We start from the raw sequence: 15,608 nt of genomic DNA, 5'->3' as shown, positions 1-15,608 counted from the left end.
AGGTAGAGATAGTGGTAGCCATGGATGCTGAAAAGGCTTTTGACCGGGTCGAGTGGGATTATCTGTGGGAGATACTAGGATGGTTCGGGGCGGGGTTCATCGACTGGGTTAGGCTATTGTATCAGGCACCGGAGACGAGTGTAAGGACGAACAGGACAACATCGGACTACTTTAGACTGCACCGTGGGATAAGAGAGAGAGAGAGAGAGAGAGAGAGGAGAGAGTTTCCGATATTTCGGGATTCAGCTGGCATGGGACTGGGGCAGGTTACATAAACTCAACCTGCTCCGACTGGTGGAACGAGTGAGGAAGGAGGTCCGGAGGTGGGATGCGCTCCCGCTGTCATTGGCGAGGAGGGTGCAGACTATTAAGATGACTATTCTTCCACGGTTCTTGTTTGCTTTTCAGTGTCTCCCCATCTTTAAACCGCGGTCCTTCTTTAGGAGGCGGAATAAAATTATTCTGGGATTTGTATGGGCAGGGAAGTCCCCGCGGGTGAAGAGGGTGATGTTTGAAAGGAGCAGAGGAGAAGGGGGGCTGGCGTTGCCGAACTTCAATAACTATTACTGGGTGGCTAACATAGCGATGATAAGGAAATGGATGGTGGGTGCGGGTTCGGTTTGGGAGCGGATGGCGGCTGCTTCGTGCAGGGGCACTAGCTTAGCAGCCCTGGTCACAGCCCCTCTGCCGCTTCCACCGGCAAGGTACTCCACCAGCCCGATCGTGGCGGCGGCTCTTCGTATCTGGGGCCAGTGGAGGAGGCATGTTGGGGAGATAGGAGCATCGGTGTGGACCCCAATCTGCGGCAACCACCGATTTGCCCTGGGGAACATGGACGGGGGGAGGGGGGGGGAGGTATCGACTGTGGAGGAGGGCGGGGATTGTGAGGATGGGGGATATGTTCCTGGAAGGGAGCTTCCCGAGCATGAGGGCGCTGGAGGAGAAGTTTGGGCTGGCGAGAGGGAACGACTTTAGATACTTGCAGGTGAGGGATTTTGTACGCAGACTGGTGCCGTCCTTCCCACGTCTCCTGCAGAAGGGGAGGCAGGACAGGGTAGTTTCTAGGGGAGAGGTGGGAGAGGGTAGAGTTTCAGATATCTACAAGGAGCTAATGAGAGCTGAGGATACACAGACCGAGGACCTGAAGCTTAAGTGGGAGGAGCAGTTCGGGAGTGAGCTGGAGGATGGTATTTGGGCAGAAGCCCTGAGCAGAGTAAACACGACCGCAACATGCACCAGGCTCAGCCTGATCCAGTTTAAGGTCGTGCACCGGGCCCACATGACTGTGGTCCGGATGAGCAGATTCTTCGGGCTGGAGGACAAGTGTGCTGGATGCGCCGGAGGGCCAACTAACCATGTACACATGTTCTGGTCGTGCCCTAAACTCAGGGGGTATTGGCAGGGATTTGCAGATGTCATGTCCCGGGTATTGAAAGCTGGGGTGGTAATGAGCCTGGAGGTGGCAATCTTTGGGGTTTCGGAAGACCCGGGAGTCCAGGAAGAGAGAGAGAGAGGCCGACGTTCTGGCCTTTGCTTCCCTGGTAGCCCGGCGACGAATACTGTTAGCATGGAGGGACTCAAGGCCCCCGAGGGCTGAGGTATGGCAATCGAACATGGCGAGCTTTCTTGGCCTAGAGAAAGTCAAGTTCGCCTTGAGAGGTTCGCTACTAGGTTTCGCCCGAAGGTGGCAGCCATTTATTGACTTCTTCGCAGAGGAGTAAGTGTCAGCAGGGGGGTGGGGGAGGGGGGCCAAGGGTAGAGTACAGTAGAGTGGGGAGATATTGAGGCAGGTCTGTGCGTGAACAGAGCCGTGGTTTGCACTATGTTTCATTTGTAATTTGTGTCTTGACTTCTTTTTATTTGTACTATATAATGTCACTTTTTCTATATGCCTAAAATACCTCAATAAAATTGTTTGTTAAAAAAAAGATTTTTTTTTAGGACGTTGCCTGGTCTGGAGGGTGTTACCTATGAGGAGAGATTGAATAAACTCGGATTGTTTTCGTTGGAAAGATGGAGGCCGAGGCGAGACCTGTTCGAGGTCTACAAAATTATGAGAGGTAGAGACAGGGTGAACAGTCAGAAGCTTTTTCCCAGGGTGGAAGACTCAATTTCCAGGGGGCAAAGGTCAACGTGAGAAGGGAAAAGTTTAGAGGAGATGTGCGGGGAATGTTTTTCATGCAGAGGGTGGTGGGTGCCTGGAACGGGTTGCCAGTGGAGGTGGTGGAGGTAGGCATGATAGCAACGTTCAAGGTGTATCTTGATAGACACAAGCAATGTCCGAAGAATGGAGGAATTAGATTGTTTGGGCAATAAGTAGTAGGTCTAAATAAGGAATCGGGATCGGCGCAGGCTTGGTTGGCTGAGGGGCCCGTTCCTGTGCTGTAACGTTCTTCGTTCTTGTTATTCTAAATATTGATAGAGCACTGATTCGGCCTCAGCTGAAGCACTGTGTCTAATTCTGGTTCCAACAACAACTTGCATTTATAGCACAGTAAAACAACCCTGGGCACTTTAAAGGAGCATTAACAAAATTTGACACAAAAGAAAATATAGGTTCAAGAGGTAGTTTCAAAAAATATCTTAAAAGGATGAAAGAGTGGTGGCAAGGATGAGGGAAGACATTTCAGAACATGGGGCCTGGCAATTGAAATCGTCCTCATCAATGGTGAAGAGATTAAAATCAAGGCTACGCAAGAGGCCAGAATTGGAGGTGTACAGAGATCGGAAGGTCAGGTTGAGAGGCAACAAAGGCACAGACGAGGATTTCATTAGCAAATGAGCTGAGACGGGGCAGAGTCAGTCAATGGTGGAGATGGAATTAGTCAATTTTAGTGATGATGCAGATGTGTACAGAAGCTCAACTCGAAGTCAAATATGACACCAAGGTTGCAAACCGTCCACTTCGGCCTCAGACATTTGCTTGGGAGAGTGATGGAGTCCATGACTCGGAAACTGAGTTTGCGATGGCTTCAGTCTTGTGAATATTTAGCTGAAGGGAATTGCTGCTCATTTAGTACCGGATGCCTGACATGCAGACTGAAAGTTTAGAGGCAGTGGAGGTGGTCAAGAGAGGTTGTGGTGAGGTAGAACCAGGTACTTGCAGCTTACATTTAGAAATTGAGGCAATGTTTTTACATGATGTCGCCGAGTGTCAGCATGCATTGAGAAACAATATTGCCTCACGGTTTTCAAGCAAGATTTTAAAAAAATTGCCTTGTGGTGGTTTCCCGTATCAGCCTCCCCGGACAGGCGACGGAATGTGGCGACTAGGGGCTTTTCACAGTAACTTCATTGAAGCCTACTCGTGACAATAAGCGATTTTCATTTCATTTCATTTCATAATTACACAAAGAATGAGGAACTTAAGTTATGTGGACAGACAAGAGAAGGTGGGTTGTTCTCCTTAAAAAGTAGAGAATGTGAAGGGGAAATTATATTGAGGTGTTCAAAGAGGTGATGGATTTTGAAAAAGTAAATAAGGAAAAATAGTTTACATTGACTGGAGGATTAGTAACTAAAGGACACAGATTTAAGCTATCAAAAAAAATACAGAAAGATGAGATCTTAAAAAACCCCAGCCATTTATGATCTGGATTGCACTGCTCGAACGATGGGTGGAAGTAGGTTCAAACGTAACTTTCAACGGGGAATTGGCTGTGTTACTTGAACATGATGCCCTGAATGACTTTATTCAACATTATAAGATTCTAGAGAACAATTTATACAGCATCCTGCAACATACTGCAAGACCCTTCATAGAAGTAATTGCCAACCAAACTGGCGCTGAGCCACAGAAGGGACTAGTGACTAAAAGCTTGATCAAACAGATAGGTTTTTAAAGAATGTCTTAAAAGGACAAGTAAATATGTGGGGAGGTTTAAGGAGAGAATTCAGAGCTTAAAGCATAGGTAGCTGAAAGAATAGCATGAAGAAAATCAGGGTGTGCACGAAGCCAGAGTTCGAGGAATGCAGTAATCTCTGAGAACTGAAGGGAGCTATGGACTTAGGGAGAGGCAAGGCCATTAAGAGATCTGAAAATAAAAATAAGAATTTAAAAATTAGTGGTGTTCTCCATGTAGAAACAAGAACAGTGGAGATGGGTGAAGAGGACTTGCTGTAAGTTGGGATACCAAAGAGTTTCAGATGAGCTTAAGTTTACGGATGGTGAAAGGCGGAGAGGCCAGTCAGGAAAGCATTGAAATTGTTGCATCTAACACGGTGGTGCAGTGGGTTAGCCCTGCGGCCTCACGGGTCGAGGTCCCAGGTTCAATCCTGGCTCTGGGTCACTGTCCGTGTGGAGTTTGCACATTCTCCCCGTTTTTGTGTGGGTTTCACCCCCACAACCCAAAGATGTGCAGGCTAGGTGGATTGGCTATGCTAAACTGCCCCTTAATTGGTAAAAAAATGAATTGGGTACTTTAAATTTAAAAAAAAAAGAAATGGTTGCATCTAGGGAGGAAACAGACCATGGTTGTGGGGCCTGCAGTAGGTGAAAAGTCAAGGGTGGAGGCGCATGTTGATAATGTAATAGAATTGAGAGATCCTGGTGATGGAAATAGTAGTTTGGTTCAGGGTCAAATGGGACTTCAAGGTTGCAACAGTCTGGTTCAGTGTTACACTGGAATGGATACCAAGATATTTTGAATGGAAAAGGCCTCAACGTGGCTGAGCAACAACTTTTTTCAAACATGAACACAAAATAAACATTATACAGTAATCAAGTTGATCTTTTTGGCGGTTTCTTTCCTTTGCTGCCAACCTAAAACACTTACTGCCTTTTCTCCCTTCTTAATAGAAATAGAACATTACAGCGCAGTACAGGCCCTTCGGCCCACGATGCTGCACCAACCTGTGAAACCACTCTAAAGCCCATCTACACTATTCCCTTATCATCCATATGATTATCCAATGACCATTTAAATGCCCTTAATGTTGGCGAGTCTGCTACTGTTGCAGGCAGGGCATTCCACGCCCGTACGACTCTCTGAGATCTTTCCATGATCTATAAGGCTGACTGGGCGTGCAAAGGAGGAGGAATAATGAATGTGAAAAATTGATTTGAACTATTTGTTGTATTTATCAAATTGTCCAATAGTATGCAATACGTCACAACACAGCCAGTTAGGTAGTTACCTTATAGAAAACATCAGGAACATATTGTTCGCTAGAAGACTCCTTTACATATCCCAGCTCCGGTGCATCTCTGCATGGCAGAAAACAGTCATCGCCTACAAGAGCCATACACTGATTGGAAACCTGGTAACCTTCAAAATGAACCTGATTATCCGGGCCACCTAAGGAAAAGGGGGGAAAAATAGATTTGCAATGGAATATGCATGATGCTTAGATGTGACAGCAGACAATATTGCTTCAAGATTCCAATGCTATGCACTTTCTTCAATCAATGACTTGCTTATTGTGTCACATTTCTGATCCACATAAAAAATTGTGAAAGTATTATCTTTGCAAAAACATATGTTTTTTAAAATAATTTTTTTTAATTAAAATTTTAGAGTACCCAATTATTTTTCTTTTCCAATTAAGGATCAATTTAGCTTGGCCAATCTACCTACCCTGCATATTCTTTTGGGTTGTGAGGGCTAAGACCCACGCAGACATGCGGAGAATGTGCAAACTCCACACGGACAGTGACCTGGGGCCGGGATTGAACCCGGGTCCTCGGCACCGCAAGGCTGCAGTGCTAACCACTGCGCCACCACTCGCATAAATGCGTTTAGAAAAATCTGGACATATCCAGTCACCGTCATAGACACACATGATTTTCACCAACAGCTGATCCACTCCCAGTGAATTAGCCAGAGATCAGGCAGCTGAGAGTGAAAGTAACTTTCTCCAGGTGTTATATTGGGCACTGGGTTTAGAGGGTAAATTTTGTTTGCATTAATATGCCTGCTGTAAATGATGCGGATCGCATTGCCCCTTCTGCATGATTTTTCCTAAACTGGGATTTGATCACAATCAGTATCAGCCCATACCTGTTGCCAAGACGGTAACAAACTTGGAACCAAAATGATTATCAGGAGATAGGCGGCAAGCATTGGGGTGCTTGTTCTGGAAGTCTCCTGCTGTAATGCACTCCTCCGCACTGAGGAAATGTGCATCCTGGTAAAGAGAAATAAAAACCATCAGCATTTCGGGCATTCGCAGCACAGATTATCAACAGTATAAGTGCAGCTGGTTAAAATTTTCATTTGAATACCAATGTCAAAATGCCATCATGCTGGAAGCTCAAACCACTAGAATTATTACCACTTCATCTCACTTAGTTCAGGACTGGCAACTGCTTGGAGACAGGGGAGATTGCTCGTCTCTCCGCAACTCTCCAAGCCAATTTGTATTCAGCTTCTAAAGTACAATAGTGATCTGGCCATATCTCCAAATAACCTAGAAGGCCATTCAGCCTATTGTCTGTGCTAGCTTCTTGGTAAAGAAATTTAAAACTAATTTCACTGCTCTCTTTTGTTTTCTATTTTTCTCTACTTCAAATTTTTACCTAGTTTTCTCTTGAAAATGTAGTAATTTCTGCCTCAACCAACCCTTCTGGAAAAGCATGCAAGTTTCAGTAACCTGCTGAGTAAAGGCGGTTTCCCTGACCATTTTCTTCCTCTCAGTACCAAGTGCTAAAATCAATAACCTCCAATCATATATTCCAAACAAGAGAGTCTTTCTGTATTCATCCATTCAAATTCTGCCACAAATTTTGAGAAAAAAAACATATTAACCTCCTAACCTTTCCTGTTCCAAGACGACAGTTCCAAAATCTTAAGTCTTCTCTCGTAATTAAAGCTGCTCATCCTTGGTAGCTTCAGAGTAATTATGCTCGTTACAGCCTATTGTTTAATGCCTTTTCCGTAATGCGGTGATCTGAATAGCACAACTGTGGTCTAAAAACTGCTGTAACAAGCTTATCTCTTATACTCAATGCCTCTATTTTCCCCACCACGCCATAAAAAGGCACATGATCTCCACTCTATCTTTCGAAATATCAGTGTGGAAGATAGTGAATGTAAGAGGTGAACTGAATTCGTTTTGGTCATTAACTTGCTTTGAAGCTTTAAGTTTCAGAACTGGAGTTTATGCGAGAGATTTTTAAAAGAATGTTTATACTTTTACTTTGTAGTACATATTTACTGGCTAGGTTTCAATCCCAGTTGATGTTATAACATGGACGGGAAGATCACAGAATAGAACCCTGGCTCAAAAGCCCGTAACTTGTACTTTTCTTCCCCCACCCCTCCCAAATTGGAGGATTAGAGTCACAGGACCGCTAATTAGTTTTAACAAAAAAAACTATTTATTAAACGTGGAAAAGTTGGATAATAATACAATACTCCTTTACTCCCTTCTTAGGTTAACAATTAAACATAGGTTTTTAGATTAACATGAATGGCACAGTATATTTGAAACTACGTAAAGTCCCTTTGATGCACACAAGATGCCTGTGGTCAAATACACTCTCCACTCTGAATCCCAAGTGAATATCTGTGGGTGCCTCCTCAGAAACCCTACAGATGATTGTTACAAAAGGATGATTGTTACGCAAGAGTTTCCAAACACGGATCCCCAAAACACACTTTAAAATTCTCTCGCAATAAGGATTTCCATTAGCAGATTGCATTCTGAAATCCACTCCACATTTCCTAGAACAAAGCTTCCATTTCTACTTGTGAATCCACTCTAGGCTTTAACTAACCCATTTTAGGATTTCTTTGCCCTGACTGCTTTAAAAAAATATATATATTTATATTCGTACTTTCCAGTTTCTTCAGGGTAACAGCTCAAGTGTTATTTACAAATGAAGTTGTTTCTTATTTAGAGATTTTTACATGTACCCCCCCACCCCATCTCTCTTGGTAGCTTAGTTTCCCTCTTAGTGATGACTTCTGCCCTGGGTGTCACTTCTTTCTGTTGTGGTTTTTAGTTGGAGGAGGAGGTGGGGGGAGAAGGAGGCTGCATGTCTTGATTGCTTTTACTATTTTTTAAAAATGTATTTTGCTACAAACATGTATCAAAACAGGTTACAGCAAATAAACACCCCAGGAAACATACTTCCCAACAATCAACTATACAGTCTGTACAGATTTCCCTCTTTTTCACACACCCCCCACAATCCTGCGACAAAAAGCTCCTCAAACACGGTCACAAACATCCCCCAAAGTTTTCTCAAACCCCCCAGCTGAGTCTCTTAGTTCATACTTTATCTTCTCTAATCGCAGGAAGTCGCACAGGTCACCTAACCATGCCGCTACCCCCAGTGGCGATGATGATCACCACTCCAGCAAAATCTGCCGCCGTGCGGCCGCCTTCACGAGAAGCGAACACCACAACATCGTCCTACTTCCTCTCCATGGCTTCTCTGAAACCCCAAATATCGCCACCAATGGGTCCGGGTCCACCTCCTCCTCCACCACCCTGGCTAAGACTGTGAACTCCCGCCCAGAATCTTCCCAATTGTTCGTAACCCCAAAACATGTGCGCATGATTCTCTGGCCCCTCACCTCACACTCATCTGCTACCCCCTGAAAGAACCCACTCATTCTCGCCCGAGTCACATGCAGCCTGTGCACCACCTTAACTGTATCAGGCTCTTGCATGAGAGGAGGTCCCATTTACCCTTCGGAGTGCCTTACTCCATACTCCCCAGTTGATCTCCCCTCCCATTTCTCCTTGGTCTTCACCACATGCTCACCTCCCTGCTCTTCCAGTCACTTATGTATCCCCAATTCTTCCCTCCCCTTCCACATCTGGAAGAAGCAGACGCTCCACCAGGGTGCATCCCGACAACCTAGGGAACCCCTTCCAGAACTTTCGCGCAAAGTTCCTAACCTGTAAATACCTGAACTCACTCCCCTCGGCAGCTCTACCCTCTCCCTTAGCTCCTCCAGCCTGGCAAGCCCTTCCTCCAAATACAAATCCCTCACCTTGACTAGCCCCACTTCCCTCCACCTCTTGTATACACTATCCATCCATTTTCTTTTTGACGAGGTTCACAGTATCCCTCATTATAATAATATAATCGCTTATTGTCACAAGTAGGCTTCAATGAAGTTACTGTGAAAAGCCCCTAGTCACCACATTCCTGCGCCTGTTCGGGGAGGCCGGTACTGGAATTGACCCCGCACTGCTAACATTGTTCTGCATTACAAGCAGCTGTTTAGCCCACTGTGCTAAACCAGCACCCATATCCAAGGCTCCCAAAACGTCCCATACTTATCCTTCATTCTCTCAGGAACGTGACTTTCCTGAAATCTTAATCAACTGTCGCTTGAAAGACTCCCACATGCCCGATGTTGATTTATTATCCAACAGCCACACTGAATCCAAATTCGTCAATAGCACACTGGGCTAAATCGTTGGCTTTGAAAGCAGATCAAGGCAGGCCAGCAGCACGGTTCAATTCCCGTACCAGCCTCCCCGAACAGGCGCCGGAATGTGGTGACTAGGGGCTTTTCACAGTAACTTCATTTGAAGCCTACTTATGACAATAAGCAATTTTCATTTATTTTTTCATTCAATGTTAACGTAATTTGCCTTTCCCCAGTTTAGCACTTTAACGTGAGGGTTGCCTTCATCCCTCTCTCTCTCTCTTTCTCTCCTCCCCCCCCCCCCCCCCCCCAGTTCTGAATGGGAGTGCTATTGTAATCCTAAAACTTATTTTCAATGAGCACCAAACTCCTTGCCTTATTCCTGATAAATTTGACGGTGCCTTTCCTCGTGTCTTCTGATAGGAGATCTGTGAATATCCAGCCAACCTGAAACAAATAATAGTACAGCAAGTCATAAAGAAGTCCAAATTGTTAGAGTTGAGTGTTTTGATGTTTCCACCATATGGCTGTGAACTTCCATTAAGCTTTCAGTTAAAGCCTAGGACAAACAATGAGTTGACTTGTTAACCTCTTTCCCAATGGCTAGTTTGTGCTCGGCCAACAGATGTACTTATAAACATTGCAAAACTAATAGTGTCAGATTTTTCTGACCCATCTGCACTCATCCCAAGAGCAAAGTTAGGAGCCCCACCAAACAACACAGCCACAAAAACAGTAAATTGAAGTTGGCACATTTGGTATTATTCTAAAAACAATATTTTGTCTGTAACTCCTGAACAGGTTTTGTTCTTTTATTGAAGTACTGATATTTGAAAATATTTGAAACATATTTCAATATCTATTGTTGAATTTGACAGTGTGGTCACACTGTATACAATAAGTGCTATAGTATTCAATTATGAAACACATTATTTGTATTACAATTGCACCCTTCTGCTGTACCAACATAGTGATAGTTTTGGAGGAATTTACACCCCATCCCACTACCCAGCTAATGGAGAGTGTGTAGTGAGTGGCACGAGGACAACTTGGCAAACTGCCGGCAGAGAATGCATTTGTCATTCTGTTGGTGTTGAGCTTTTATTTTTGTTTTCACTATTTTCTTCATGTTAAACTCTTTTGCCAATAAAATGCCAACTGAATTTTCTATTTTCACTATCCCAGAATACTGCCAATTTAAAAAACACACTTCTACGTTTCTGTAGAGTTGGAAAACCTACTGCTCAATTCCACATTTGGCACCTATTGGGCGGTATGTGCGCAGTGGTTAGCACTGGGACTGCAGCGCTGAGGACCCGGGTTCAAATCCCGGCCCTGGGTCACTGTCCGTCTGGAGTTTGCACATTCTCCCCATGTCTGCGTGGGTTTCACCCCCACAACCCAAACATGTGCAGGTTAGGTGAATTGGCCACACCAAATTGCCCCTTAATTGGGAAAAATAATTGGGTGCTCGAATTGACAAAAAAATAATAATTTGGTGCAGAAGGCAACACGGTGGCCTAGTGGTTAGCACAACCGCCTCACGGCGCTGAGGTCCCAGGTTCGATCCCGGCTCTGGGTCACTGTCCGTGTGGAGTTTGCACGTTCTCCCAGTGTCTGCGTGGGTTTCGCCCCCACAACCCAAAAATGTGCAGAGTAGGTGGATTGGCCACGCTAAATTGCCCCTTAATTGGAAAAAATAATTGGGTAATCTAAATTTATAAAAAAAAATAATAATAATTTGGTGCAGAAAATGCTTCTGCTTAAATTCAAGAACACAATTTTCACTGAATTTAAGATCTTCCTTTTCCTACTCTCGTAGGTCTGCAAATTAAATAAATTTAACATCGACATGCGTGTAGCTCTTATGTTGTCCTGTCCATAGCAGCTGGAAGACATTACTCCATTTACTGTAAAGCAATGTTCCACATCTGCTTATTGTTAATGTAACAGAAAAACAACGCAAGCTCCAACTGTTGCAAGAAGAGACTTTTTTTAGTGCAGGGAATAAAATAAACTTTTTTTTTCATGAAAAAGTTACTTAAAAGTAAATTTGTTTTACAAAGTCAACTGATGGCAAAGATAGATGACAAAGCTATTGCAGAAAATACGGAGGCTGGGGATTGAGGGTGATTTAGAGATGTGGATCAGAAATTGGCTAGTTGAAAGAAGACAGAGAGTGGTAGTTGATGGGAAATGTTCAGAATGGAGTTCAGTTATGAGTGGCGTACCACAAGGATCTGTTCTGGGGCCGTTGCTGTTTGTCATTTTTATAAATGACCTAGAGGAGGGCGCAGAAGGATGGGTGAGTAAATTTGCAGACGACACTAAAGTCGGTGGAGTTGTAGACAGTGCGGAAGGATGTTGCAGGTTACAGAGGGACATAGATAAGCTGCAGAGCTGGGCTGAGAGGTGGCAAATGGAGTTTAATGTGGAGAAGTGTGAGGTGATTCACTTTGGAAAGAATAACAGAAATGTGGAATATTTGGCTAATGGTAAAATTCTTGGTAGTGTGGATGAGCAGAGGGATCTCGGTGTCCATGTACATAGATCCCTGAAAGTTGCCACCCAGGTTGATAGGGTTGTGAAGAAGGCCTATGGTGTGTTGGCCTTTATTGGTAGAGGGATTGAGTTCCGGAGCCATGAGGTCATGTTGCAGTTGTACAAAACTCTAGTACGGCCGCATTTGGAGTATTGCGTACAGTTCTGGTCGCCTCATTATAGGAAGGACGTGGAAGCTCTGGAACGGGTGCAGAGGAGATTTACCAGGATGTTGCCTGGTATGGAGGGAAAATCTTATGAGGAAAGGCTGATGGACTTGAGGTTGTTTTTGTTAGAGAGAAGAAGGTTAAGAGGTGACTTAATAGAGGCATACAAAATGATCAGAGGGTTAGATAGGGTGGACAGCGAGAGCCTTCTCCCGCGGATGGAGGTGGCTAGCACGAGGGGACATAGCCTTAAATTGAGGGGTAATAGATATAGGACAGAGGTCAGAGGTGGGTTTTTTACGCAAAGAGTGGTGAGGCCGTGGAATGCCCTACCTGCAACAGTAGTGAACACACCAACATTGAGGGCATTTAAAAATTTATTGGATAAGCATATGGATGATAAGGGCATAGTGTAGGTTAGATGGCCTTTAGATTTTTTCCACGTCGGTGCAACATCGAGGGCCGAAGGGCCTGTACTGCGCTGTATCGTTCTATGTTCTATGTTCTAATAAAGTCAACTGACGGCGAGAGATGGAGAAGCAGATAGGTAGAGAGATTTTGGATAGTTGCAAAAGTAACGGGGTTGTTGTGGTTGGGGATTTTAATTTCCCCTTTATTGACTGGGACTCACTTAGTGTTAGGGGCTTGGATGGGGCAAAGTTTGTAAGGTGTATCCAGGAAGCCTTCTTGTTGCAATATGTAGATAGTCCAACGAGGGAAGGGGCAGTACTGGATCCGGTATTGGGCAATGAGCCTGGACAGGTGGTTGATGTTTCAGTAGGGGAAAGTTTTGGGAGTAGTGACCACAATTCCTAAGTTTTAGGGTACTTTTGGACAAGGATGAAGGTAACTCTCGCGTTAAAGTGCTAAACTGGGGAAAGGCAAATCACGATAACATTAGACAGGAATTGAAGAATTTGGATTCGGTGCGGTTGTTGGACAATAAATCAACATCGGGCATGTGGGAGTCTTTCAAGCGACAGTTGATTAAGATCCAGGAAAGTCACGTTCCTGCGAGAATGAAGGATAAGTATGGAAAGTTTAGGGAGCCTTGGATATGGGGGCTGGTTTAGCACAGTGGGCTAAACAGCTGGCTTGTAATGCAGAACAATGCCAGCAGTGCTGGGTCAATTCCTGTACCGGCTTCCCCGAACAGGCGCCGGAATGTGGTGACTAGGGGCTTTTCACAGTAACTTTATTGAAACCTACTTGTGACAATAAGTGATATTATTATTATTATTAGAACGAGGGATATTGTGAACATCGTCAAAAAGAAAAAGGAGACTTTTGTACAGTCTCAAAGGATGGGAACAGTTGAAACCCTTGAGGAATATAAAGAAAGTAGGAAGGCACTGAAGCGGGAAATTAGGAGGGTTGGGAGGGGTCATGAAAAGTCCTTGGCAAGTAGGATTACGGTGCATCCCAAAGCTTTTTATTCATACGTAAAAAGCAAGAGGGTGGCTAGGGAAAGGATTGGACCATTTAATGACAGTGGGGGGAATCTATGTGTTGAGCTAGAGGAAATGGGCGGTATTAAATGAATACTTTGCATCAGTGTTCACTAAAAAAAGGGACTTTGTGTAATTTGATTCTTGGGTCGGGTGTATGAAAATGAAATTAAATCGTTTATTGTCACAAGTAGGATTCAAATGAAGTTACTGTGAAAAGCCCCTAATCGCCACATTCCGGCACCTGTTCGGGGAGGATGGTACAGGAATTGAACCTTGCCGCTGGCCTGCCTTGGTCTGCTTTCAAAGCCAGCGATTTAGTCCTGTGCTAAACCAGCCTGGGTCATGTTAACATCGAAAAGGAGGTATTGGGTCTTTTAAAAGATTTAAGATAGATAAGTCTCCTGGGCCAGATAGGATTTATCCCAGATTACTGAGGGAAGCAAGGGAAGAAATTGCTGGGGCCTTGACTGACATTTTTGTATCCTCATTGGCTACAGGAGAGATCCCAGAGGACTAAGAAAAGTAGCAGGGATAATCCTGGAAACTATGGGCCGGGAGAGAATTCTCAGGGACAGGATTTATATCCATTTGGAAACAAATGGATTCATAAGCAATGGACAGCATGGTTTTGTAAAGGGGAAGTCGTGCCTCACTAACATGATCGATCGAATTTTTTGAGGAGGTGACAAAGATGATTGATGAGGGAAGGGCGGCGGATGTTGTTTACATGGACTTCAGTAAAGCCTTTGACAAGGTGGCTCATGGCAGACTGGTACAGAAGGTGAAATCACACGAGATCAGAGGTGAGGTGGTAAGATGGATACAGAACTGGCTCGGTCACAGAGGCAAAGGGTAGCAGTAGAAGGGTGTTTTTCTGAATGGAAGGTTGTGAGTAGTGGTGTTCCACATGGATCGGTACTTGGGCCTCTGTTGTTTGTGGTGTATACAAACAATTTGGAGGAAAATGTAGCCGGTCTGATAGATAAGTTCGCGGATGACACCAAGGTTCGTGGAGCGGTATATAGTGTTGAGAATTGTCTGAACATACAGCAGGACATAGATAGGTTGGAGACTTGGGCAAAGAAATGGCAAATGGAGTTTAATCCGGACATATATGTGAGATAATGGTAGGTCTAACAGAAGGGAAATATACTATAAATGGTAAAACTCTTAAAAATATAGAAAGTCAGAGAGATCTGGGCATGCAGGTCTACACAAGTGGACAAAGTAGTCAAGACAGCATACGGAATGCTTGCCTTCATGGGACGGGGCATTGACTATAAAAACTGGCAAGTCATGCTACAGTTGTATAGAACCTTGGTACGGCTGCACTTGGAATATTGTGCACAATTCTGGTCGCTACACTAACAGAAAGATGTGGAGGCTTTGGAGAGGGTGCAGAGGAGGTGTACCAGGATATTGCCTGGTCTGGAGTGTGTTAGCTATGTGGAGAGGCTGAATAGACTCGGACTGTTTTCATTAGAAAGACGGAGGTTGAGGGGTGACCTGATAGAGGTCTGCAAGATTATGAGGGGCATAGATAGTGGATGTGCAGGGACTCTTTTCTCAGGGTGGAGGGGTGAGTCACCAGGGGGCATAGGTTTAAGATCCGTGATGCAAAGTTTAGAGGAGATGTGCAAAGCAGTTTTTTTTTTAAAAAACGCAGAGGGTGGCGAGTGCCTGGAACGCGTTGCCAGGAGAGGTTGTGGAAGTAGATACATTAACAACGTTCAAAAGGCATCTTGACAAACACATGGATAGGATGGGTATAGAGGGATATGGCACAAGGAAGTGCTGAGGGTTTTGGCCAAGGTTGGTATCATGACCAGTACAGGCTTGGAGGGCTATTCCTGTGCTGTATTGTTCTTTGTTCAAATCATAGTTTCAAAGAGGTTGTCTGATAATTATTAAGACTCGGCATACCATTAAAATTTCACTTCGGCTTGAATGAACATAAAATCTTTTTTTTTAGCTATTTAGTAGGTTATCTAGTGGGTCAGGACCACAACTTCACACCCTTTGCGTGTTTGAATGGCAAATCTCTTCAGGAAGTATTGACGCAGAAAAGCTCTTTGAAAAAGGCAACTTGGACAGCAACACCCCAATTTTCACACTTAACT

General features: G+C 44.4%; 1 protein-coding gene across 1 annotated transcript in view; it reads right to left on the bottom strand.

Annotated features, from left to right (window-relative positions):
• The window catches only part of nploc4 (NPL4 homolog, ubiquitin recognition factor), a 97,825-nt gene that overhangs the window by 31,019 nt on the left and 51,198 nt on the right, over positions 1-15,608 (bottom strand). The window contains exons 10-12 of the mRNA XM_038776743.1: positions 9,705-9,776; positions 6,000-6,126; positions 5,137-5,297 (exon numbers count right to left, since the gene is read on the bottom strand). Of these exons, the coding sequence (XP_038632671.1) occupies positions 5,137-5,297; positions 6,000-6,126; positions 9,705-9,776 (360 nt within the window). The remainder of the gene's footprint in view (positions 1-5,136; positions 5,298-5,999; positions 6,127-9,704; positions 9,777-15,608) is intronic.

Source organism: Scyliorhinus canicula, chromosome 18 (assembly GCF_902713615.1).
Source record: "Scyliorhinus canicula chromosome 18, sScyCan1.1, whole genome shotgun sequence".
NCBI lineage: Eukaryota > Metazoa > Chordata > Chondrichthyes > Carcharhiniformes > Scyliorhinidae > Scyliorhinus > Scyliorhinus canicula.
This window is presented reverse-complemented; position numbering and strand designations above follow the sequence as displayed.